The sequence below is a fragment of the Antechinus flavipes genome, chromosome 3 (genome assembly GCF_016432865.1).
Source record: "Antechinus flavipes isolate AdamAnt ecotype Samford, QLD, Australia chromosome 3, AdamAnt_v2, whole genome shotgun sequence".
Classification (NCBI taxonomy): Eukaryota; Metazoa; Chordata; class Mammalia; order Dasyuromorphia; family Dasyuridae; genus Antechinus; species Antechinus flavipes.
Window position 1 is genome coordinate 474,190,101 of NC_067400.1, and position 24,995 is coordinate 474,215,095.

The 24,995-nt window shown below is 36.5% G+C and overlaps 1 protein-coding gene across 2 annotated transcripts in view; it reads left to right on the forward strand.

The window, feature by feature from the left end:
- PRDM10 (PR/SET domain 10) overlaps positions 1-24,995 on the forward strand; it is a 99,793-nt gene that overhangs the window by 48,448 nt on the left and 26,350 nt on the right. The window contains exons 11-19 of one of the 2 annotated variants that reach the window (XM_051986676.1): positions 4,696-5,043; positions 6,016-6,171; positions 13,408-13,587; positions 14,714-14,824; positions 16,185-16,385; positions 18,037-18,180; positions 18,701-18,871; positions 22,661-22,867; positions 24,168-24,342. In XM_051986676.1, the coding sequence (XP_051842636.1) occupies positions 4,696-5,043; positions 6,016-6,171; positions 13,408-13,587; positions 14,714-14,824; positions 16,185-16,385; positions 18,037-18,180; positions 18,701-18,871; positions 22,661-22,867; positions 24,168-24,342 (1,693 nt within the window). The remainder of the gene's footprint in view (positions 1-4,695; positions 5,044-6,015; positions 6,172-13,407; positions 13,588-14,713; positions 14,825-16,184; positions 16,386-18,036; positions 18,181-18,700; positions 18,872-22,660; positions 22,868-24,167; positions 24,343-24,995) is intronic. The other variant, XM_051986677.1, reaches the window with a different exon arrangement.

The window sequence follows — 24,995 nt, forward strand, 5'->3', positions numbered from 1 at the left end:
AAATTAAAAAAAAACAGCAAAGCAGCACTCTTGTAACAAGTAAGTATAGTCAAAAACAAATTCATATGTGGTGGACATGTGCAGAAATGTTTCTTTCTGCAAGTTGTTTTTCTGTACTATATTGCTTTCCTTGAATAAATTGTTCTAATTCTGCTCTGTTTCTCTTCACTTCATCTTGTATTCTAAGATTCTCTGAAATTGTCTTTTATTTCGTATAGTGTAATACTCAATTATATTCATATACCACAATTTGTTCAGACATTCTCTTGTTATCTAGGAGATTATATAAGATATCCCTTTAAATTTAATTTCCTCAGTACACATTGAAGATAGCAAGGTTTTGAAGGGACATTTGTTTCTTCTTCCCTTTTAGAAAGAATGTTGGCATGACATCATACAGCTCTTTCCAATTCGTTAATTTCACTTTCCTAGTTTTTTCTGGATTTTTGTGTTGGTATTTCTTTCTTTTTTCTTTTTTAATTTTTAATAGCTTTTAATTACAAGGTATATGCATGGGTAATTTTACAGCATTGACAATTGCCAAACCTTTTGTTTCAATTTTTCCCCTCCTTCCCTCCACCCCCTCCCCTAGATGGCAGGATGACTAGTAGATGTTAAATATATTAAAGTATAAATTAAATACAAAATAAGTATACATGACCAAACTGTTATTTTGCTGTACAAAAAGAATCAGACTCTGAAATATTGTACAATTTTCCTGTGAAGGAAATCCAAAGTGCCTGCAGGCAAAAATATAGGGATTGGGAATTCAATGTAATGATTCTTAGCCATCTCCTAGAGTTCTTTTGCTGCGTGTAGCTGGTTCAATTCATTACTGCTCCATTGGAACTGATTTGGTTCATCTCATTGCTGAAGATGGCCAGGCCCATCAGAATTGATCATCATATAGTATTGTTGTTGAAGTATATAATGATCTCCTGGCCCTGCTCGTTTCACTCAGCATCAGTTCATGTAAGTCTCTCCAGGCTTTTCTGAAATCATCCTGTTGGCCATTTTTTACTGAACAATAATATTCCATAATATTCATATACCACAATTTATTCAGCCATTCTCCAATTGATGGGCATCTACTCAGTTTCCAATTTTTGGCCACTACAAAGAGACCTGCCACAAACATTCTTGCAAATACGGGCCCTTTCTTTAAGATCTCTTTGGAATATAAGCCCAGTAGTATGTGTCTGTATTTCTAAGTTCATAATCAGCTCTAATCTTTGCAGCAAAAATGTTTGAAACTCTTTTTTTTTCATTGAATATCCATTTTTTCTCCTCTAGAATCAAACATCCACTTTGTAGAATAAGTTACTCTTGGTTGTAAAGCCTTTCTTTTGCCTTTTGGGATATTTTTCTTCTTGTTTACTGCTTGTTAGTAGCAGCTGTCAGCTGATCCCTTGTTGCTTGACTTATTTATGGATGTTTCCAGTATTTTTTCTTTGATATTGGTGTGTGATGATCGTCTTCTTTTAAAATATAAGTAGAATAGTTCTCTCTGGGGGAGAAGGTAGGTTTCTCGGAGGAGGTTTTCTGGAGGTAGTCTTAGTATCAGTTCAGATCAATAATCTGAAAACGCAGCCAGCCAGGTGATAAAAGTTCAGATCTTTTATTGTCTCCAATATAGCCCGGTTAGCTTAGAGGCCTCTCTCTCTGCTTGTTTCCAAGAGCTCCCTCCGAATGTCTCCAAACCCAAAGGTTTTGTCCTTCAGCCTCTGCCTTTGCTTTCTTCAGCCTCCAGCCAGCACAAAGATGGAATGAATCTCTTTTCTCCTTCACTTGGGGCTCTGCTAGCTTTCTGGCGAGTCTTTCAGACCAGCTTGGTCTCATTTGGGGAAGTGCAGGAGCCCAGCCACCACAGAGAGCCTTCTCAATCTCCCGCTCAACTCTCGATGCATAGCTTCTTCCTCTCAAAACTCTTCTTCCACTACCAGCTAGCCAAGTGGAAAATATTCTAATGAATCACTCTTCACTGGCTTGTATATGACTCTTCTGAGAGAAAGGGATTATGGGTTTTCTCCCATAGTGCTCTCTGGCCCTAAGAGCTTCAAGGGAGGTGTGAATTCAAATATCTCATACTAAACCCTGAAATTTCCCAAACATGTGAACTCCAATGAGTAAAGGTGTAAACACAAGCATTGTATCAATTAGTTCTACTTAGTACCTTGTTTCAGGTTCTGGCCCAAAACATCATCTTGTAAGATCAGATCAATAATCTATCAACTCTAATGAGTTAGCAGTTTGTAAAGATTCCAACATTGGTGCTCTGGAATTTTATAGTTGCATTTCTGAGACTTTTCCTTTTGGATTTCTTAGAAGGTGATTAGTGGATTCTTTCTATGTTTATTTTGCCTTTTGGTTCAAATAGATGTGGGCGGTTTTCAGTTGTTATTTCTTGAAATGTTGTGTCCAGTCTTAAGAAAAAAATTATAATTTTTGAGGAATGTAATAATCTCTTTTTGCCTTGTTTTATAATCACTTGTTTTCTCTATAGTTTTTATTTTCTTCTATTTTTTTCAATCACTTGATTTTTTTCTAATATTTCTTGTCTCATAAAGTTATAGTTTAGGTTGGTCTGTTTAGGTTTTAAAAGGAGTCCAATTCTTGTGTAAGATTTGTCACTTATCTTTTAAGCTCCTTATTCTCCTTCCAGATGTGGATTCAGATTCTGTCTCGACAAATAATGGCTGTGTGATCCTGGGCAAAATGTTTAATCTGTCAGGGTCTAGACCAGTGATATTCAACTAAAATAGAAAGGAGGGGGAGGGTTTATTAAACCATACATAAGGATACCTGTGGGGCAACATAATTACCTTAGAAAACCACATTTAAAAAAAAAAAAAAAACCAGTATTTTATTTTTCCAAATACATGCAAATTCAGCTTTCAACATTCATCTTATATTCCAAATTGTTCTTCAACTTTATCCTCCTTCCCCATCCCCTCGATAATAAGCAATCCAATATAAGTTAAACATATATAATTCTTATCATATTTCCATATTTGTCATGCTGCACAAAAAAAATAAGATCAAAAAAGAAGGAAAAAAAAAACTCAAGCAAACATGCAACAACATCAAAAAGGTGACAATACTATGCTTTGACCCACATTTAATCTCCATAGTTCTCTTTCTGGATATGGCCAGCCACTTTCTATCCAAAATCTATTTAAATTGCAATGAATCACCTTTGTTTAAAAGAGCTGATTCCATCACAAGATGATCATCATATAATCTTGTTACTGTCTACAGTGTTCTCTTGGTTCTGCTCACTTCTCTTAGCATCAGTTCATGTAAGTCTTTCCAGGCTTTCTGAAAAGAGCCTCTTCCTCATTTCTAATAGAACAATAATATTCCATTACATTTATGTACCATAATTTATTCAGCCATTCTCCAATAAAAGTGTATTCACTTTATTTCCAGTTCCAGACCCCTACAGAAAGTATTGCTACAAAGATTTTTGCACATGTGGGTCTTTTATAAACATTTTGGGATACAGATCCAGTAAACATACTACTGGATCAAAGAGTATGCACAGTTTTATAGACCTTTGGGCATAATTCTAAATTACTCTTCAGAATAGTTGGATCAGTTCACAACTCCAACAATGTATCAGTGTCCCAGTTTTCCCACATATCCTCCAATATTTTCATTATCTTTTTCTGTCATCTTAATCAATCAAAATGTGAAATGGTACCCAGATTGTCTTAATTTGCAAAAAAAACCCATATGTTAAGATTATTTGCATTTTATTATATGTATTTTATTTTATTTTGAGGTAGTGAGAGGTTAAGTTACTTGCCCAGAGTCATACAGCTAATAAGTGTCTGAGACTGGACTCCAGTGCTCTGTCCACTATGCTACTTAGCTACCCCTTATTATTTTTTCATTTATTTTGTTAAATATTTTCTCCTTAAATTTCAGTCTGTTTCAAGCCCATGGGTTTTGTGTTTGACATTTCTGCTCTAGGCCATTCTCCAAACTGCAGAGAAGTTGCTGATTTTCCTTGTTAGAAGTTTTCTCTCCTAGGAGTTTCCTCTGCCAATATGTTTTAATTCTCCTTTTCCTTAACTCTGTCATATGTTCTTTCTTCAAGAATTTTGCCAGGTGCCTTGTGCCCTGCATTTCTTCTTTTTTATTCCTTGTTGCTTTTTTTCTACCTTCATCCATGAACAGGTGACTTTTCTTCAGTGCTTTCTTCCAGCCTTTACATTTTTATCTCATAAGCATTCTGGGATTTGTTGTGTTATGTGATTATTACAATGAGAATGCTTTTCTGTGTCTCTTTGAAATATTTTCTTAAGCTATATCTAGTGTGTTTCACATAGGTATAATCAACCTTAGGGGGCTGATGATAAAACATACTGCCTCTTCCAGGCAGGGAGGTGGTGATAGATCAGGGTGGAATGAATAAATAAAAATAAAACAGTACGAAGAAAACATTTATTTAAAAAAAAATCTTTTTAGAAGACTTTATTCTTAGTGTTTTCTTTAGCAAAATCTGTTTTGATAATGTTAATAATTGACTTGCAAGGTATTAGAAAGATTATAAAGTGCTTCACATGCATCATCTCATTTGAGACTTGCTTCTGAGATATTAGTGTGCCTTTTCTTTGTTAATGGACAAGTCCCAGGGTACCCACCTGCTTGTAAAGCTACTAAATAACTATGCTACCTTCTGTGTTTCAGAATGCGGCTCTTCAGCATCTGTTTATTAGAAAATCCTTCCGACCTTTTAAGTGCTTGCAGTGTGGAAAGGCATTCCGTGAAAAGGATAAGCTGGATCAACACTTGCGCTTCCATGGGAGAGAAGGAAACTGTCCTTTGACATGTGACATCTGTAATAAGGGTTTCATCAGCAGCACATCCCTGGAGAGTCATATGAAGTTCCACTCAGATCAGAAGACTTATTCTTGTATCTTCTGTCCAGAATCCTTTGACCGCTTGGACTTGCTAAAAGACCATGTAGCTATTCATATCAATGATGGTTATTTCACCTGTCCCACATGTAAGAAGCGCTTTCCAGATTTTATTCAGGTGAGGCTGAGACACTGAGAAAATACTATAACTCCCTCTCTCTTGGTAAAAAACAAAAACAAAAACTTGATTTTCTTAGGAGTTTGAGACTCCTTAGCATATACCATTTCCCTTGCTTTTTAAAAATGTCTTTTTGTCAAGATAAAAACATTTTTATTCCATCAAATCACAGATAAATGTTCATCTCACTAATCCTACTAGAACATATATTAGAAAAATTAAGATTATAAGATAAGCAATAAGGGAAAAAATACTCCTACAAAACTATACTAGACTTTCAACATTTAACCTAAAAGGGCATTTAAAATATAAAATACATCAGGATTCTAAGAACTTACTCTAATTTACTAATGTTGCATACTTAATGCTATTGTATCATGACTGTTCAGTTAGAGGGATATAGTTTTTCTGCTTAATAGATTGAAAATTGATACAGAAATATAATATTCCCAACTCACATTCAGTGATGATGCAGGGTGGTCCAAGATAAATTAACAAAATTTCTTTAGAATAAATCTTATACTTCTAATCACTCATACTCTTTTTTTGTGAATAAATAAACCAAATATTAAATAAATTAACAGCAAATAAAACTTTAATTTCTTAACCTTTGATAGGTGTAAGTATAAAATTTGTTTCTTTTACCACTGCTTAAGGCAAATAAGTCCCGTTAATTTTGAGGAACTCAGAAATTAGTCCATTTCTCTTTTAAGAGAGGATGCTTTAATTCTGAGTCCATATGCAAAAGTTTTTTTTATGTAGGAGATGAGCAGGAGGAAGAGGAAGGTATGTATGTTTCAATTGGGATTTGACACCATTTTAACAATCTATGTGATTGGATTGTATACCCAGGTTGATTTAAATCTTGTTGTCCCAGTTAAGAGCTCCCTCTAGTGTTGCTTTATTCCTCTCATTCTGCCATATCTTTGACCACTAAATCCACTGAGTTTTTCTGGGAATCTTTATTCCTAGGTGAAGAAACATGTACGCAGCTTCCACTCAGAAAAGATTTACCAGTGCACAGAGTGTGACAAAGCCTTCTGTCGTCCTGACAAACTGAGGCTCCATATGCTCCGACATTCAGACCGGAAAGATTTCCTTTGCTCTACCTGTGGAAAGCAATTTAAGGTACTAGAATCAAGCACTGTCTGAAGATTTTCCTTCCTGGATCATTGACTGTGTGGTTGTAGAAATCACCTTTGGTTGATTCTAGAATACATTTCAGACATTAAATATTTTGCTATAGAAGGAATACTTCAACTTAGCCTAGTAGAACTTAGGATTTTAGTATTTTAATTTTTTGCTTATACTTCAGCTTTATATTATATATCTTTTAAAAATTCTATTAATTTTTATTAATTTACCCTAAGATTGCCCTACCTTTTGGATTGCCATAACATACTATTTTTGAACCAAGAGTCTACTGAAACTCCAGTTATCTTTCATACGAATTTTTGCCGAAACAAATTTCGGGTTTATGTGCAGTTGATTTTTGGAGCCCGAGCATAGTACTATTATATTATATTTATTTGTATTTAATTTAAACTCATTAGAGTAGGCTTATTCTAACCTGTTATAATCGTTTAAAGTATTAACTCAATTTATAGTATATTTTTCTTAGCTTCATATTATCTACAAATGTGATAAATATTTCATCTATGTTTTCATCTAAATCAATGTGAATTACAGAGCTTTGTGTTATTCTGTTCAATGCTTTCCTTTTGGTTGAGCCATTTTAATCATCACCAACAAATATAATTGTTCAATAAGCTGAGAATCCATCAAAGTATATTAGTTTCCAATCAATATTTCTCCATCTTATCAATAATGATTGTCATGAGAAAAATAATTACAGGTCTTGCTGTAATCCAGGCTTACTATTCCCTTTATTACCAATCTAATAACCTTTAGTGTGGATAATTGGTTCTTAATGAACTCATGCTGGTTTGTAATGCTTATCTTTTTACTTTTCTAAATGCTTAACAAATCATCTTTTAATAATGTACTCTATAGTTTTTGCCATGAAAAGTGAAGTTCACCAGTCTATGATTTGAATAATGTTACGTTACTTATGATTTGAATAATCTGTTACATTACTTATGAAAATTGTGATAGCATCTACTTGTCTTCAATCCTGTTGCACTTTTCCTTTGATTTTCAAAATTCAGATATATAATTCAGTTTTTATATCCACAAGTTTGTGTGGGCTTGGTGACTTCATTTCATTCTCTCTTATCTTGGGATTTCAATTTCATGTTTATAATTTTTCTTTTATATTTTCCAGCCTGAAAATATTTTTCCTTGTTAGAAAAAACAGAAAAAAAATCATTATCTCATTTGTCTATTGTTACTATCCTGTCCATCTCAAGCAATAGTCCTGTCTCTTCCCCAGCTTGTCTCTTTTTACTTGTTGAATCAGTCCTTTGTAATCTCACTCAACTGAAACTGCTCTCTCCCAGATTACCAACTGTCTCTGAATGACCATATCCAGTGTTCTTTTCTAAGTCCTCATTCTTCTCCATCTACCTGCTGCATTTGACACTGTTGACTGCCCTCGCTTCTGGATGCTTTCTTCTTTCTGAATTTTCATGACATAATCCTGCTATCTATCGGATCACACTTTCTCTGTCTTTTTTGCTGGCTCATTATCTGTATCAGATCTTCCTTCTGTGGGTATATCTCAAGGCTCTGTCCCAGGTCTCCTTTTTTACACATCCTCTCAGTAATATTAAGTTTCCTCAAGTTTTACTGCAGATTTCTTACAAACCTATATTTGTACCTCTCCTTTGAGCTTCAGACCCATGTAATCTGTTGCCTATTAAACATTTCTAACTGGATGTCCTGGAGGCATCTCGAATTCAACATGTCCAAAACTGAATTATCTTTTCACCTGAACCTTTCCCTCTTTCTTTTAAAGGCACCTCCCTCCCCTTTCCAGCTTCCCAATTTCATCTCTCCATTTTCCTGAAGTCTTTATCTGCTGTCAGAGCTTGCTATTTGTGCATCTATAGTGTCTCTTGCATCCAGTCTCTTCTTTTTACTCCCATAGTCATAACCTTAGGTCAGGCCTCCATCACTTCTTGCTTGGATTATCGATCTTCCTGCCTCAGATCTCTCACCATTTTATTCCATTTTGCACAATGTTGCCAATAAGATTTTCCCTGTGGTTCCTTATTGCCTCTAGGATAAAGTATAAATTAGCTTTTAAAGCCCTCACAACCTGTCTTCAGCTCATTCTTGCCAGTTTTACTGAACACTCCTCTTTGTATACTCTGTGACCTAGCTAAACTGCCTATGCTCTGTCACTCATACATGTCCTTCTGTCTCCCATATCCATACTTCTTCACTGGCTGTCCCTATTCCTGCAACACACTCCCTCTTCCCCTTGGCCCCATAGAATCTCACTCTTTCTTCAAGAGACAATTCAAGCATTATTTTCTATATGAAGCCTTTCCTAGTGCCCTTCCTTCCTAACTGCCTGGTGTTTTTCACTACTCTGTATTTATTGTCTTTATTTTTATATACAGGTATGTGTTAGAATGCAAACTTCTTGTGAGTAGGGATGGTTTCATTTTGTATATCTGTATCTTTAGCACTTTAATGCAGTGCCTGGCACATGTTTGTCAATTGACTGATTAGTATCTTGACCCAGTATGGCTTAGAGAAGCCACCTTTGCTTAGCATCAACTTTACCCTCAACTTAAAATGGACTTGAGTCTTCCTTCCTGATGTTCTTGCATGATGATGCCATTTTTCACTTTCTTTTAACTGACCTTGCTGGTTGGTAGTGCTTTCCCTGGCCCTTCTCAGGGAAGGGCCTGCTTTGTCCCCATTTCTCTGGGGCCTCTGCTTTTGAACTTCCGCCCCCTTTCCATTTTAGCTGGTCTTGCCCTATGTCTTCCTAAGTACCCTGCATCGGCCCTGATCTCAGCCTTATAGCTTGTCTTTGCTCTAGGTCTTCCAGACCAGAGTTAAGTTGAATTGTGTTTAGGCTTCCTGCTGCGAGGCAAGCTTCCTGGAACATCACCATCTGTCACAAAGTTGGATATTGATGGAAGACCAAACTGTCTAGTCATCTCTCTCTCTCATGAACTTCTCCCTAATCACTGGTAATAAATGAATGAATTAAAAAATGTTAAAAAGCATTTATTAAGTGCTTATAATATAAAAAACACTGTGCTAAATGCTGGGACACAAATAGAAAACTAAGACAGCCCCTGTCCTCCAGGATCTTACATTCTAATGGAGAAAGCTGATTTGGAAGGCTTTGGTTGCCAGTCAGACCAAAAGGCCCCTGGTATGTAGTGGTAAAGAGATAAGGACTTTGGTCACAGGAACTTTCCCGGGGCCTTCAGTAGCTGGGACTGCAGCAGCCGTAGGGGCAGTGACTGAGCTGCATCTCCATAGGGGCTGCCTCTCGGGATGATGATGGAGGGTGCTGTGCTGATGCTTTTCCCAAGGCTCTAGAGTTTGGGGTTCTGGGCTGTCTTTGTCAATGTCTGAGAGAAGATGGTGGTCAGAGTTTGGCAGTGACAGCTTACCCGCCCTGCACATATTGCCGCTTGTTCTTCTGGGGGCCCTGCTGCTTTGGCCAGGCGAGCTTGCCTCCCCTTGGGGTGGCAGTTGGGTGGCAGTTGGGGGGATGGCTGAGGCTTCATCCACAGGATCCATTCCCCTGATGAAGGCTAGGGGATCTTGGCTTGGAAGCAGGACTGGTTTTTCTGTGGAGTGCTGCCACCCACAGTGCTCTTGTGCCTTCTTGCCCGTTGATGGCAGTTGGTCAGCAGTTGTTACCTGAACTCCTTCTTCCGTGGTTTGCATCTTTCTGCCCTGTTGTACTCTTCCCCATCTGAGGGATTCTGAACTCCTGGCTGTCATTGTACAGACCCCATTCCCTGTCCCTTCCTGCTTGCTGCCATATTCCTCTTTGACCCTCCCCCACTTCCCACCAGTGACTTCCTCCATATCCATTTTCCATTGGGCTCTCTGGAACTCCTGCTCTACAGTCAACAAACTTGCCTTCTTTTTCAATCTTTCCCTTTCAGATTCCTTCTGTCTTCCCACTGAGATCTGGCTTATGACACAGGAACCCTTATCATTCTTTCCAATACCAGTTATGCTCTCACTCATACCCTTTCTCCTTCCTCACTTCACTGGTCATGGTTTGGGAACTGGAATATTCTTGGCTCCCTGCTGCCACTTCCAGACTTTGCTCTATCACCACTTGGTTATCTTGGTTACTTGGGTACTTTTTCTTTGAGGTTTGTTCAGTTCATATTTTTTATTCAGTCAAGTTTCTGGTGACTGTTAATCTAGTGATTTCAGAACTTTCCCAACTTCTTGACCTTGCTGTTCCTGAGGGTACCACCATCTGTACAACACCCAGACGCTTCAGCTTCCTCTCACCTGCTCTAACCAGTCTGTTGCCAAGCCTGCCCTTGTGACATCTCTCTTACGTGGCCCCTTCTCTCCTTTGACACTGCCACTGCCATGGCACAGTCCCTCATTATCTCATCCCTTGACTACAATAGCTTTCTGCTTGGTTTCCCTGTCTCAATTCTTCATGTGATTGACTTAGAGCCCACTCGCTAAACTTCAGTGACTCCTTAGCGCTTCTAGGATCCAAACAGGAAATCTTCTGTGTGTTAAAGCCTTTCAGGACACATGCTCTTCTTTTCTTTGCTAGTCATCTTAGCCCTTTACTCCTTTCCACACATTCTAAGATATGGTCACACTGGTAGGTTGTTGCTATCTTAGCTAAGGAGTTTGTAATTTATTCTGTAAGGAGATACCAAAGGTTTTACAGCAGAACTGTAAGGTGCTCAGGAATTAGGTATTGAGAAGATTATTTTGGATGGTTTAGGATAGATTGGAAAGAATGGATCCTGGATTTGGGAAGACTGTTTAGACAGTTTTTAAAAAGTGTGATATTACATGCCTCTCAGATTGGCTAAGAAGACAGGAAAAGATAGTGATGAATGTTGGAGGGGATGCGAGAAAACTGGGACACTGATACATTGTTGGTGGAGTTGTGAATGAATCCAACCATTCTGGAGAGCAATTTGGAACTATACCCAAAGGACTATAAAACTGTACATACCCTTTGATCCCTCAGTATCTCTACTGGACTTATGTCCCAAAGAGATCTTCAAGGAGGGAAAAGGACCCACATGTGCAAAAATGTTTATGGCAGCCCTTTTTGTAGTGGCAACAAACTAGAAACTGAGTGGATGTCCATCAAGTAGAGAATGGCTGAATAAGTTATGATATATAAATGTTATGGAATATTATTCTTCTATAAGAAACGACCAACAGGATGATTTTAGAGAGGCCTGGAAAGACTTACATGAACTGAGGCTAAGTAAAACGAGCAGACCCAGGAGATCATTGTACAGGGCAACAACAAGATTATACGATGATCAATTCTGAGGCTCTTTTCAACAATGAGATAATTTAGATCTGTTCCAATGATCTTGTGATGATAAAAGCCATCTACACCCAGAAAGAGGTCTGTGGGAACTGAAGGTGTATTGCAGCATAGCATTTCATTCTTATTGTTATGGTTTGCTTGAATTTTATTTTCTTTCTCATTTTTTTAATCTGATTTTTCTTGTGTAGCAAGATAATTATATAAATATGCCCATTTTGGATTTAATATATATTTTTCCCATGTTTAACATAGATGTATAACATCTAGAGGAGGAGATGAGAGGAAGGGAGGGAAATTGGAAGTTTTTTCAAGAGTCAATGTTGAAAAAATTGTCTTTGCATATATTTTGAAAATAAAAACTTCAATAAAAAAATAAAGCTAAAGAAAGGTGTGATGTAGGATGGTGGTAAGGTTAATAATTTTGTATGTGATTAGATATTCTAAGTCTGAGGGAGTAAAGAGAAAGTTTGATGATTTGATCATCAACGAGAGGAGGTTAGGAAGGAAATTAGGAAGAAAAACATAGGAAAATGAGTTCAATTTTGGATGTTTTTGATATTTTGTTCATGTCTCTCTAAAATTATTAGTTGGTTGATTTGTTTCCATGTTGTCCCTATAAATCTCTTTGAATCCATTCTCTTTTTCTTCCTAGTGAGACTCATGTATTTATATCATAAGAATTTCTATCTTGAGAGCCTCCCATTATTTTTGAACTAACTCTCTTTTTAGAATATCAGACCATAGGAGTCTTTTTTACCAATTTCCCCTGACTCTGAATTCTGCCCTCTCACAGTCTGGGTTGCCATGAGATTATGTTTGCTCTCTTCCTTCTTGTCGATCATGAACTCTCAGATGTTTCATTCATTTGCTTCAAAAGGTTCTCATTTTTTCCATTTCACTGATTTGGTTCCTCTTTCATGGTCAGCACCAGTACCTTACTTTCTCTCCTACCTTCTCAAAGATGAAATCATCATTTACTCTGATTTTAGAGACCTCATCAAAGCTTTCTAGGTATGTAGTAGTTTTCAGTATCTTAAATTTCTGAGCCAGTTTGTACTTTTGCCCAGTGATTTACAGTTTGGTGTTTATGGGCCATAATAAAGAGAGACATCTATGTAAGGGATTACATGTGGTTTTTTTTTTTTTTTGTTTTGTTTTTTTTTTTTGTAGAGATGCTGAAAATATTAAGATCACAAAAAATGTCATTAGATTACTCAGTATGACTGTAACCATGCATTCAATAGAACTGAGCATCATTAACTGTGGATGTTATAATTTTAGATTTATATAATTCCCCACACACACTTCCTCTCCTTAGTCCTTTGGTTTCTTTCTTATTTGCCTGCCTAGATTAGATCATTCAAGAAGGAGTGAGTGAACCTAGAATTTTGCAGGCTCTATTCCCCAACTGTGACAGTATTTTTGATCTTGGGTAAAAATTTGATCTATTTGCTTCAATTTCTAAGTCTGTAAACAATAGTAATACATCTGAATCACATGAATTTCTGTTAAATTAAGAAAGAAGCTTGTGAAAAGCTTGTTATTATCTGGAGAAAAAGGAGGTTTATAAATCTAAGTCTATATCCTTTAGTTCTTTTTAAAATAGCAGACTCATTCTCGATGTCACTTTAGCTTAAAAGTTAAAGCTTTCCTCCCAAAATTGCGATTCACACAACAGTTTGATGATTCAAGCCGGGTCTCAATTGGTGGGTTTTTTTGGACAATGTAGTTCTCAAGCTCTTTGGACTAGTTTTTAGTAAGTCTCAGACCCTAGCAACATAAACACCTTGTCTTTGATTGTCTCTCCCTCTCCTTTATGCTGTCAGTTTATTAGCATTCATTAAGTGCCGTAGACATTTTAGGTACTACTCTAAATGATAGAATTTGAGATCTGGTTTTTTGACTTTATTTCTCTCTTGCTGCTCTTAAAACAGCGAAAAGACAAACTACGAGAGCATATGCAAAGGATGCACAATCCTGAAAGAGAAGCCAAGAAGGCCGATCGCATCAGCCGCTCCAAGACCTTCAAGCCTCGAATTGCCTCCACGGACTATGACAGCTTCACGTTCAAGTGTCGTTTATGCATGATGGGCTTCCGGAGACGAGGCATGCTGGTTAGTGTTGGAATCTGCAGGCCTCTTTGGTCTTCCAATCTCATTGTCAAAGCTGTCTGCTCACAGCAGTGGTTTTTTATGTTCCGGGACTAAATTATTTTTATCTGCAGGTATCCAGTGTTTAGGACAAGGAGTGCTGGAAAGCTGATAAAAAAAACCTACGCCAAATTAGGGGGACTTAACTTTTGGCCCCTTTGTCTGTTTCCTTCCTTTTTTTCTTTTTCTTTTTTCCCCATTCTTTTCCTGTTCAAATTGCTACTATTTACTACTTGGTATTTCTTCTTCTTCTTCTTCTTCTTTTTTTTTTAATAATTTAAAATTCTTTTTTCCTTTGTGGAATTAAGTGATTTGCCAGAGTCACACAGCTAGGAGGTATTAAGTAACTGTTTTTGGATTTGAACTCAGGTCCTCCTTACTCCAGGACTAGTGTTCTATCCAACTTGCTGTCCCAATTTGGTATTTCTACCTTTTTTTTCTCTTTCCTTCTGTTTTCATCTTCTTTGCATTTTGTTTTCCTTTTTGATCTTCTCTTTTTGGTTATTTTCCTTTTGCCTCTTTCTCTGTCTTTCTCTTTTTGAGTCTTTTCTTTCCTAGAAGTGAAACAGTACTGGGAAGGGAAATCTTACTTCCCAAGATAGAATGTGTGAACCCCAAGATAGGATAGACATTCTGTTGCTGATAATTCATTACTGACTTTATTACACTTGCAGAAAATAATGTTGCCAGGAGGCAAAAAATCATGGAGCAGCATTTAAAAGGCCTTTATATCCTACTCAGTATTCTCAGAAGGGCTAGGCCACTAAATAATGAAAGATAAGTTTGCTTCAGGAGAGTTCACCGAAGGAAATTCATGCTAGTGTAATTTTGCTTTCTCCAACAGCAATTCTTTCAGCCAACGACTGTTAATGGGATCCACAGTGACCCAGTTCACCTTCAGCAATTGGCTGCAAGTGAGTGTTAACCCCTTGGGGTCAGACGGGTCTGGTGCTGCTGGTTCTGGCCAAATGCATTATTGTGTTTGTGCATTGCATCAGAGAACTCCAGCTCCTAGTGTCCAAGATCAAAGATGCTTATTCAGCTGCTGGTCCTAATAGGATATCTTCTCTCTTTTGCTTTTTCCATTTAGGTGAACCATTTATCAAAGAGGCACCCAGATATGAAGATAGAAGAAGTGCCTGAGTTAACTCTGCCCATCATCAAACCCAACCGTGATTATTTTTGTCAGTATTGTGATAAGGTAAAGGAAAGATACCCATCCCAGTAGACTCTGTGGGAGCCTTGCTTGCAGCCAGCTTGTCTGCATGTACAAATATATGAGTGCTCTTAGCAGATGGTTCTCTGTCTCTCAGTAGTTTTCCATAAAGAAATGAATGCCTCAAGGTTAACTTACTTTTAAATGAAAATTTCTAGTAAAACTAATCACTTGATTTTCTGTATCTTTCTTGATTTCTTTCCTTTTTTCTCTTCTTTTAGTTCTAAGAGAAGAGCAAAATGTTGCTTATTAAAGCTCTTAATAAAAAGTCCCATGTTTGTATTCTTTTTTAAATCATAATTTAAAAAAAAACGAGTCCATTGATCTTTTCTGAGAGTAAATATCATAGTTCTTTTCTACAACATATGGATTTGAGACTTTGCATATTTGGAAAACCTATTCCAAGGGGCTTCCTTTTGTAAAACACATAGACATATATTTGTGTGTGTACATGTGTCTGTGCATGTGCATACTAATGGACATTGGTTAAATTATTTAGAGTTTTTATGTCTGTGGAATTAAGATAAATCTTCAGTTTTGCTGGTGATTACTGCATTGGATTTCTTGAGAAAAAAATAACTATTTATTTCACATTGAGTTGCAAAGAAAAACCTCACTAAATAAATGTTGGAAAAAGTCTTACTATGAGACACGAAAGGAGGTCATTGATTATATTTGCTATTTTGATGGTGGCTCATAGATATGATATCTGTCATCTGAAAGCTACAGTCATTAGCACTGAATGGCAAAGGCAGCTATGGGAGACAGTAATGTGTAGGGAAGGAGAGAAATGGATTTGGAGTCAGGAGAGCTGTGTGAGAATGATTAAGTTACTTATATTCTCATGTAAAAGGAAGAGACTGGATTAGATGATAGCTTAAGTCTCTTTTAATTTTAAAATTCCATTTTTCTGTTTCTATGTATGGTCTCTTTAAACTTTGTCCTGAAATTGCCTTTGTTATATAAATTCAGGAAAGATGTGAGCTTGTATAATTCCTATATTATTGTTCTAATTTATGTTACATTCTCATAACAACTGCTAATAGATTTTCACTATCATCTCGTAAAATTATTCTTATTCTCCAGATATCAGGTTTTTGGTTTTTTAGTTTTGTTTTGTTTTTGCAGATGCAGTTGAGGTTAAATGACTTGTCCAGGGTCATACAGCTAGAAAGTGTTAAATGAGGTCCTCCTGAGACTTCAGGACTGGTGCTCTATCCACTGCACCAACTAGCTGGTATCTGACAGATATCAGTTTTATAATTAAATGGGTCTGTGGGCAAGTTTTAAGAAAATAGACAAAAGGTGTTTACTATAGTTTTGTCAAAAAACCATTTTTCTATAGGTTTACAAAAGTGCTAGCAAGCGAAAAGCCCACATCTTGAAGAACCATCCTGGAGCTGAGCTCCCACCAAGTATCCGGAAACTTCGTCCTGCTGGCCCTGGAGAACCAGATCCTATGCTGAGCACCCATACTCAGCTGACTGGCACAATAGCTACTCCTCCTGTCTGCTGCCCCCACTGCTCCAAGCAGTACAGTAGCAAGGTAAAAGACATTGGGATTCATTTTTATTTTAAACTACATAACTTTAATAGGGAAGCAGGTGACTTCAGTCTTTGTCTCCCTCTCTTTCTCTGTATCTGTGTCCTAATATCAGCATCACACTAGAGTTTCTAAAATTTTTTATGTAGTCAGAAGATAGCTCTTAATTTGGGTAGGGAAAACTACTAACTAATTTGTAACTAATTTCGCATAGGAAATTGTCCCAACTTATAGTTAGGGATGTAAGGAGAAGATTCAGTTAGGTGCCTGTTATGCTGAGAGCACTATAGTAGTGAAACTCAGCTAAGTTGTGAATATATTTGCAGGTGACAATCTCATAAGAGAAATGCAGTATGCAAACAAATAATGATAAGACAAAATAGAACATATATGCAGAAGAAAAATATCTAAGAAGACTTAGGACTATTAGGGAAATGAGAGCTCTCTGATAGTCTTAATTCCATAAAGGGTGAAGAATATTGGACGAAGTTTCAGGATGCCTGAAGTCAAGTCCTGGCTCTGACATATACTAGCTGGTCCACTTTGAGTAAATCACTTAAACTTTCTGAGGCTTGGGGTCCTTCTCTGCAAAATGGGGCTAATACTTGGCCTCTGCATCACAGAATTGTTGGGAGATTCAACCAAACTCCTGTTGGGAGAGGAAAACTTCCTAAGCTATGAAGTGCAATACAGATGTAATAATGATGTAATATGATTTTGTGGTTCTCTGATTTTAAGGGGGCTTCTGTTCTGGCAATAAGTCAGTAATTCTAGATTTTCTGCCTCAGGAAACTCACAGACCCAATCTGTCTGATTGATCACCCCATAGTCAGATAGCTTCTGGCCTCAGGAAACTCCCACAGATCAAACTCCTGAGGAGATAGTGGATAGACCTGCTGAATTCATTGCTGACTGATAATCTGGTCAGTAATAATCTGGTCAAGAGAACACTCCTTCCTACCTATGAGCCATAGAATTAGCATATCTATGATTGAAAGCTGGATAAATGTATCTCCTTGCTTCTGTTTCTCTGTGGAATTCCCTTAGAATTCCAGCCCACTTTTGTAATGGCATTACAATTACTTTCAATAAACTTTTCCCCTTAATTAGGAGATGGGTTCCAGTCTGCAAATGCTTTTGAGATACCTTGCAACATTGGTCTGGGACCCCGAATTTTTGGGTGGTATTGATGATAATGGTGATAATCAGTTGATTCTGATTTTTTTTTTCCATTAGACCTTGAGTTTTCCTGTATTTCACAGTTGTTGGCACCTAGTTCATGTCATAAAAGAACTTCAATTCACAGGAACTCAAATTAGTGTTTTTCAAAATACTCTGGATCTCAGGGTGGGAGGGTCTTGTGGATGTTTGTGGAGGAGGAATGGTGGAGAAGGAGGACGTAAGAAAGTTGAAGACGATTTTCATTCCAAGGAAGGTATGGACATTTAGGAAGATGTTCTGAGGTTTACCCTGCTGTATCATTTCCTTTTTTTTTCAACTCTTGTTGAAGTCTCTGTTACTTGTCCATGCTAGGCCTGCCCCTCTCAGCAATTTTTAAGCATGGAAGACTAGAAGAACCTTTGGGAGACTGGCTTGTATCACTTCAGACCTTCATGTGTCAATCTGCCAGTAACTCTCTTCTCATTCCCTACAGACTAAGATGGTACAGCACATCAGAAAGAAGCATCCTGAGTTTGCCCAGCTCCCTAACACAATCCATGCTCCCCTAACGACAGCTGTGATCAGTGCCACCCCAGCTGTTTTAACTACCGATAGTGCGACTGGAGAGACGGTAGTGGTAAGCATATAACTATTCCAAGTCTTATTCTTCCTTCAGTGTCTAGTGCTCATTTCTAATTGTCACAATAGGTACTTAATAAATGCTTATTGAATTGAATTCCTACATATTTTCTATTGAACAGTCGGTAGTATAGCAGAAGTGATCCCATCCCTACTTTGGTCTTAGATGGATTCCAGAGTCCTTTGATTTTTTATCCAAGTTAATGTGTCCAGGACTGCATCATCAGCTTATGTTCTCCAAGACTTTCTTTCTTCCAGAGAGGGCACTGCAAGGTCACTCTAGGCTGTGACCCTTCATTTTAACTATTAGTGTCACACTCGTGACAGGGAACCAAATGTCCTCTCCCTCCCATAGATTTCTACCTATGCTCAGGTTTGGTTTAGAAGATCTTCCAAAACTATAAGCTATGAGTTTACTTAGGGATATCAGCTAATTGTGTTTTAATTTCCAGCACACTGAAATAATTCTGAACTAGTGAAGCATTACTAATCACTATATTTTATGTGCTTTTCTCTAGACGACAGATCTGCTGACCCAAGCAATGACAGAACTGTCTCAGACTCTTACAACAGATTATCGAACCCCACAGGGGGATTACCAGAGAATTCAGTATATCCCTGTATCACAGTCTACAACTGGTCTGCAGCAACCTCAGCATATACAGCTTCAGGTGGTGCAAGTAGCCCAGGTTCCGTATATCATTTATTCTTTTTCCTTCTTTGGCATATTTCTGATAAAATTATTGCTAGTATACTCAACATTTTCACTTATCAAATTGACATGGACTGTTATAAATTTCAGTCTATAAACTGGGCCCAAAATAGGAACAGGGACTGGATTCTAAGAGGGTATTCTTTGACTGAGATCTCTGAGGTAGATTAAATAGAAACATTCTATTCAAAGAACATTAGGGATTTGTAAGGTTCCTGCTTTTAACAGCATGGTAGTGTTGAGAAGTTTTTGGAGACCCTGTTTCTATCACAGGGTCTTACAGAGGAAGGGAACTTTTAAACTATTGAGATCTCCATCTCTCCAGATTTCCTTTGAGAGTTACCTAGCCTCTACCCAGATATTTGTAGGGAACAGGGGACTGACTAATGCCAAGGTCATCCATTTTACTTTTGGACAACTCTAACTCTTAGCAGCTTTGAATGGTTTTATTGAATAAGCACTTACATGCAAATTTTCCCTCAGAATCCTCCTTCTCCAAAGATCTAGGTAAATTGTGGCTAGGTTGGATATGGAGACAAGAAGAGCCAAAATCAAATCTTGTCTAAGACATGTACTAGCTGCATCATCCTGAACAAATCACTTAATCTCTGTCTGCCTCACTTGTAAAATAGGAATGATAAAAGAACTTACCTCCCTGGAAAATTGGGAGGATAAAATGAGATCATATTTATAAAGACCATGGCAAACTTTAAAGTGCTATATTTTTATAATGAATTGATAAAGAATTCATTTGGTATTTTGTTTTATTGAACTATGAATAGTAGTTGTGATCAGGTTTCAGCAATTTAGATAAAATCCTACTAATATGGTAGAATTGCTGTATTAGAGACCATTTAGGAGGACATTTCTATTGTGTGACAATAGAAGAAAACCTCCTATCAGAGGTTTTATTGTACTGACTGACCTGAGGAAAAATTCAAGACACAATGGAACAAATTTATCCCTGTTTGAAATGCTGAAAATACCAAGTACCTTAACTAGATATAGACTTTCAAACTGGGTACTGTTTCTGGCATAGGTTGACTGATGACTGCTTTAGACTACTTCTTGACTGTCTAGTGGATTATTGTCATTCAGTCATTTTAGTTGTGTCTGACTCTTTGTGACCCCATTTAGGGTTTTCTCGGCAAAGATAGTGGAGTGTTTGCCATTTCCTCCTCCAGCTCATTTTACAGAAGAGAAAACTGAGATGAAGAGGAGGGTTAAGTGACTTGGCTAGTGTGTCTGAGGTCACATTTGCACTGGAGTCTTCCTGACTTCAGGCCACTGCACCACTTATCTGCCCTGTGAATTATTATTTGCAAGCTAGTAATATTCTCTCCTTCCAACTCTTTTAATTGAGGGATGGAATTAAAGGCAATAAACTTTGATCCCTGAAAGCCTTTTTAAAAAAATTTGTAGGTAGAAAAGAAGTTGACAATTATAGTGTTTATTTTAAAAAAAAATTTAATCTTTTAAAAATTAAATGTTAAATTAGCAAATATTTCCATATACTTGATAGGACAATAAAAGCAAATTGTACACAAAGCTGTGGATCTTTACTTGCTTTTCATTTTAAATATATAATAAATTCAGGATGTAACTTTCAAAACTATTCTGTTTATGATTCTTTCTAGCTTTCTTTTGCTCATTTAAAAATGCTTCAATGACTTTTTTCTTTTCTTTACACTATCCTTACCCTTTCTGTTCCACAGTTTTCTCTCTAGTATGGAGAAAAAAGGGGGAAAAAAAAATCTCTTGTAACAAATGTGCATAGAAGAACAAATTTTCACATTGGCTATGTCCAAAAGTATTTCTCTTCTTCTGGATCCATTCTATGTCCATAATCATTTTGTCAGGAAGTAGGCAGGGTGTTGCATCCTCCATCCTCTGAAATCATGTTTTGGTCATATCTTGATCGTAGACTCTATATCTTTCAAACCTGATTTTCTTTCCCTTTTCAATATTGTTATTGTATAAGTTATTCAGCTGATTCTGCTCATTTCACTTTGTATCATTTTATACTTATCAGAATCCTCTGAAATTGTCCCTTTAGTGATTTCTTATACTTCACTGTTTTCATAAACTATAATTTATTCAACTCTTCCCCCAGTGATGGGCTCCTTCTTAGTACTAAATGTACTACTACAGATGATTTTGTGCTATTGTTTCTTTTTCTCTGATCTTTTTGCAGTATAGGCCTTCACTGTTTTCATAAACTATAATTCATTCAACTCTTCCTCCAGTGATGGCCTCCTTCTTAGTTTCCAGTTCTGTAAAATAACTAAATGTGCTACTACAGATGATTTTGTGCATATTGTTTCCTTTTCTCTTTGATCTTTTTGCAGTATAGGCCTAGTAGGTAGTATTGGTGAATCATGGGGAATGTGCACATATAATTTTTAAAATTTTATTTTAACTTTTTAAAAATAATAGTTTTTTCAATTTTCAAAATATATGCAAAGGTAGTTTTCAGCATTCACTCTATTTATTTATTTATTAAATTTTATTTTATAATAACTTTTTATTGACAGAATCCATGCCAGGGTAATTTTTTTTTACAACGTTATCCCTTGCACTCGCTTCTATTCCGATTTTTCCCCTCCCTCTCTCCATCCCCTCCCCTAGATGGCAAGCAGTCCTATATATGTTAAATATGTTGCAGTATATCCTAGATACAATATACAGCATTTCACTCTTGCAAAATCTTGTGTTCCAGATTTTTCTCCCTCTTTTTACCCCATTCCCCTCTCCTAGACAACAAGTAATTTAATATATGTTAAACACAAACCTATACTTTTTTGTTGTTGTTGTTGAGGCAATTAGGGTTAAGTGACTTGCCCAGGGTCACACATCTAGAAAGTGTTAAGTGTCTCGAGAGGCCATATTTGAACTCAGGTCCTCCTGACTTCATGTCTGGTGCTCTATCCACTGCACCATCTAGCTGCCCCCAGCACATATACATTTTAATGAGTTTTTGGACCCAGTTCCAAATTGCTTTCTAGAATGGCTTGACCAATTGATAGTATATTGGTGTGCTTGTTTTCTAACAGTCCTTCATATAATTGTTGTCTTTGCTAATCTTATGAACTGGAACCTCAGAATTGTTTTTAATTTGCATTTTTTCTGATGATTAATAATTTGGAATGCTTTTTTATATATTTGTTGACAAGATTTCCTTGGAAAACTGCCCATTCATACATAGTCTTTGACCATTTATCTATGGCAAAATGGCTCTTTTATAAATTTCTACTAGTTTTGCAAATTTGAATCAGTTCCTTACATATTTTGGATGTGAAACCTTTATTATAGAAAACTGCTGCAAAAATTTGTTTCCCATTTAATTGTTTTCTTCTAATTTTAACTGCATTTGTGTGAGTATGTTTGTGTCTGTGTATACATGCAAAAACTTATTGCACAAAATTTTCTTTTAATCTTCCACCATCCTCATTGAACCTTATTTGCTTCTTGTTATTCAGTTTAGCAGGAGTTTGTATTCGTTCCCTAGTATTGAAGTAATATTAAGGTTATGTGTGATTAAAAACCTACTTTCTTATTCAAATAATCGCTATTCTCTTCCATGCCTGCTATCTTGGCTTATGGATAGACTTTTCAAGTGAACAGGGAAGTGACATATAGTTGAGGTCCTTTATCACCTTTATCTTTTTGGAGGAACATTGTTTCAAACTGAACTTTTCTTTGTAAAGGGACTTTTCATATTTATCAATAACTATTTAATTGCTGGGACTGCCTTGCTTTCCTCCAGGCCACTTCACCTCATCAGTCTCAGCATTCAACAGTGGATGTTGGTCAGCTCCATGACCCTCAGACATATACCCAACATGCCATTCAGGTGCAGCACATCCAGGTCGCTGAGCCTACCACCCCAGCTCCATCTTCATCCCAGGTAACTTTCTCCATATCTACTCACCAGGGTGGTCAAAATGAAGATGGCTTCAGAGTCCATGAAGAGGTAATTTAATGAGATTGAAGAGATACCATATCCCATTATGGCATTCTTGGATCTCATTTGTCATAATTATTAATGAAGAATAAATATTAGATGTCCTTAAATCTTATTTAAAAAGCCTAGCCACTGAAAAAAATTAGATATCCACTTTGGGATAGTGGACATATTTAGATGTGATTATTTACTTCTGCTATTAAAGATGGTCGCTGTAATGGTGGACTTCAGTTCTTCAGAGATCTGGGATTTTATCAGTGTCAGTACTTGCAGCAACACATATTATAATTATTCTATAAATTAGACTTTTGAAAGTAACTGAGATCAAATAATTCATCACTCTTTAGTCAAAATAGTGGTGAGCCTATCTGAACTTTGGCCAGTTTTAAGAAAACAGACCATACTGGGAAGGTTAACTGTATTGATAGGACTCACCAGAGCTTATGTTGCTCTGATTTAGCTCTTTAACAACCCAAGGTGACCATCACTCCACAATGAAGCAATAACGGAGATAGAAAAGAATTTGGTTTTTTGCTTTTTGATGAATAGCGTGTTGGGCTTAGATTTAGATAGACCTGAATTCAAATTTAGCCTTAGACACTTATTGGCTGTGTGATCTTGGGCAAGTCACTTAATATGTCTGCCTCAGTTTTCTCAACTGTAAAATAATAATAGGTTCAGAGTTCTTTGAAGATCAAATGAGATCATATTTGTAAAGCACTTGACATAGTGCCTGTCACATAGCATGCTTTCAATAAATTCTTATTTCTCTCCCCCTTATGATTGATTGATAGGTTTTCTTTCTCACCAGTGTAAGGATATTCCTTCTATGTGTATCTTGTGTAGTTGTTTTTTAGCCTTATATTGAAATGGTATTGAACTTTATCTCTCTACTGCTATTAAATGAGAGGATTGAGCACAGAAGAATAATGACAGCCAAGATTCTTGAGTTCTATTTTGACCTCTCTTACAGATGAGCTATGTGACATAGACAAATCATTTAACTTCAGTTAATGTTTAAATGATTTAACCTTTAAAGTAATTTAATCTCAATAATAGTGATAATTGCATTTTCATTATTTTTCTAACAAAGCTATTGCTTTTTTTTAGAAACTCAAAAGAATATTTCTTTGAAAGTTTAATTATAATTCATTGTTTATTATTGATTATTATTTTACCAAAATTAATATTGCTTGAATAGCTCTATATGTTCAGCAATCTTTTCCTTCATATTGGATTTCTTTAATTAATAAATATAGTTTTGAAACTGTACTGGAAAATAAGCCAATATATTCTTTTTGAATTCCAGGTGGCTGGTCAGCCATTGAGTCCATCTGCTCAACAGCCTCAGCCAGGGCTTAGCCCTTCTCATATGCAAGCCAATTCTTCAGCACAAGGGCAGACTCTTCAGCAGCAGCAACAACAGAGTTCCTCAGTGCAGCACACATATCTACCTAATACCTGGAGCTCCTTCCGTAGCTATCGTGAGTAACAATAAAGTAATCACCCTTTAGTGCTGGACCTGGGCTTCTCTAGCTTTTAGTTTAATTTCTTTAAATTGTTAATTTATTACAAGTATCAAAAATGAAAAGAGTAAATGTACCAACAATGAAGAAGAAATTAAAGCAATAATTAAAAGCTATTTTGCCCAACTGTATGCCAACAAATATGACAATCCAACTGAAATAGATGAATATTTTCAGAAGTATAAATTATACAGATTAACAGGAGAGGAAATAAAACACTCAAATAACCCATTTTAGAAAAGGAAATTAAGCCATCAGTGAACTTCCTAAGAAAAAAGTCTCCCGGGCCAGATGGATTTACAAGTGAACATTTAAACATTTAAAGAATGATTAATTTTTATATTATATAAACTATTTGGAAAAGTAGGCAAAGACAGATTCCTGCCAAATTTCTTCTATGACACTAATATTGTTTTTTTTTTAATTTAATTTTATTTAATAATAACTTTATATTGACAGAATCCATGCCAGGGTAATTTTTTACAACATTATCCCTTGCACTCACTTCTGTTCCGTTTTTCCCCTCCCTCCCTCCACCCCCTCCCCTAGATGGCAAGCAGTCCTATATATGTTAGATATGTTGCAGTATATCCTAGATACAATATATGTTT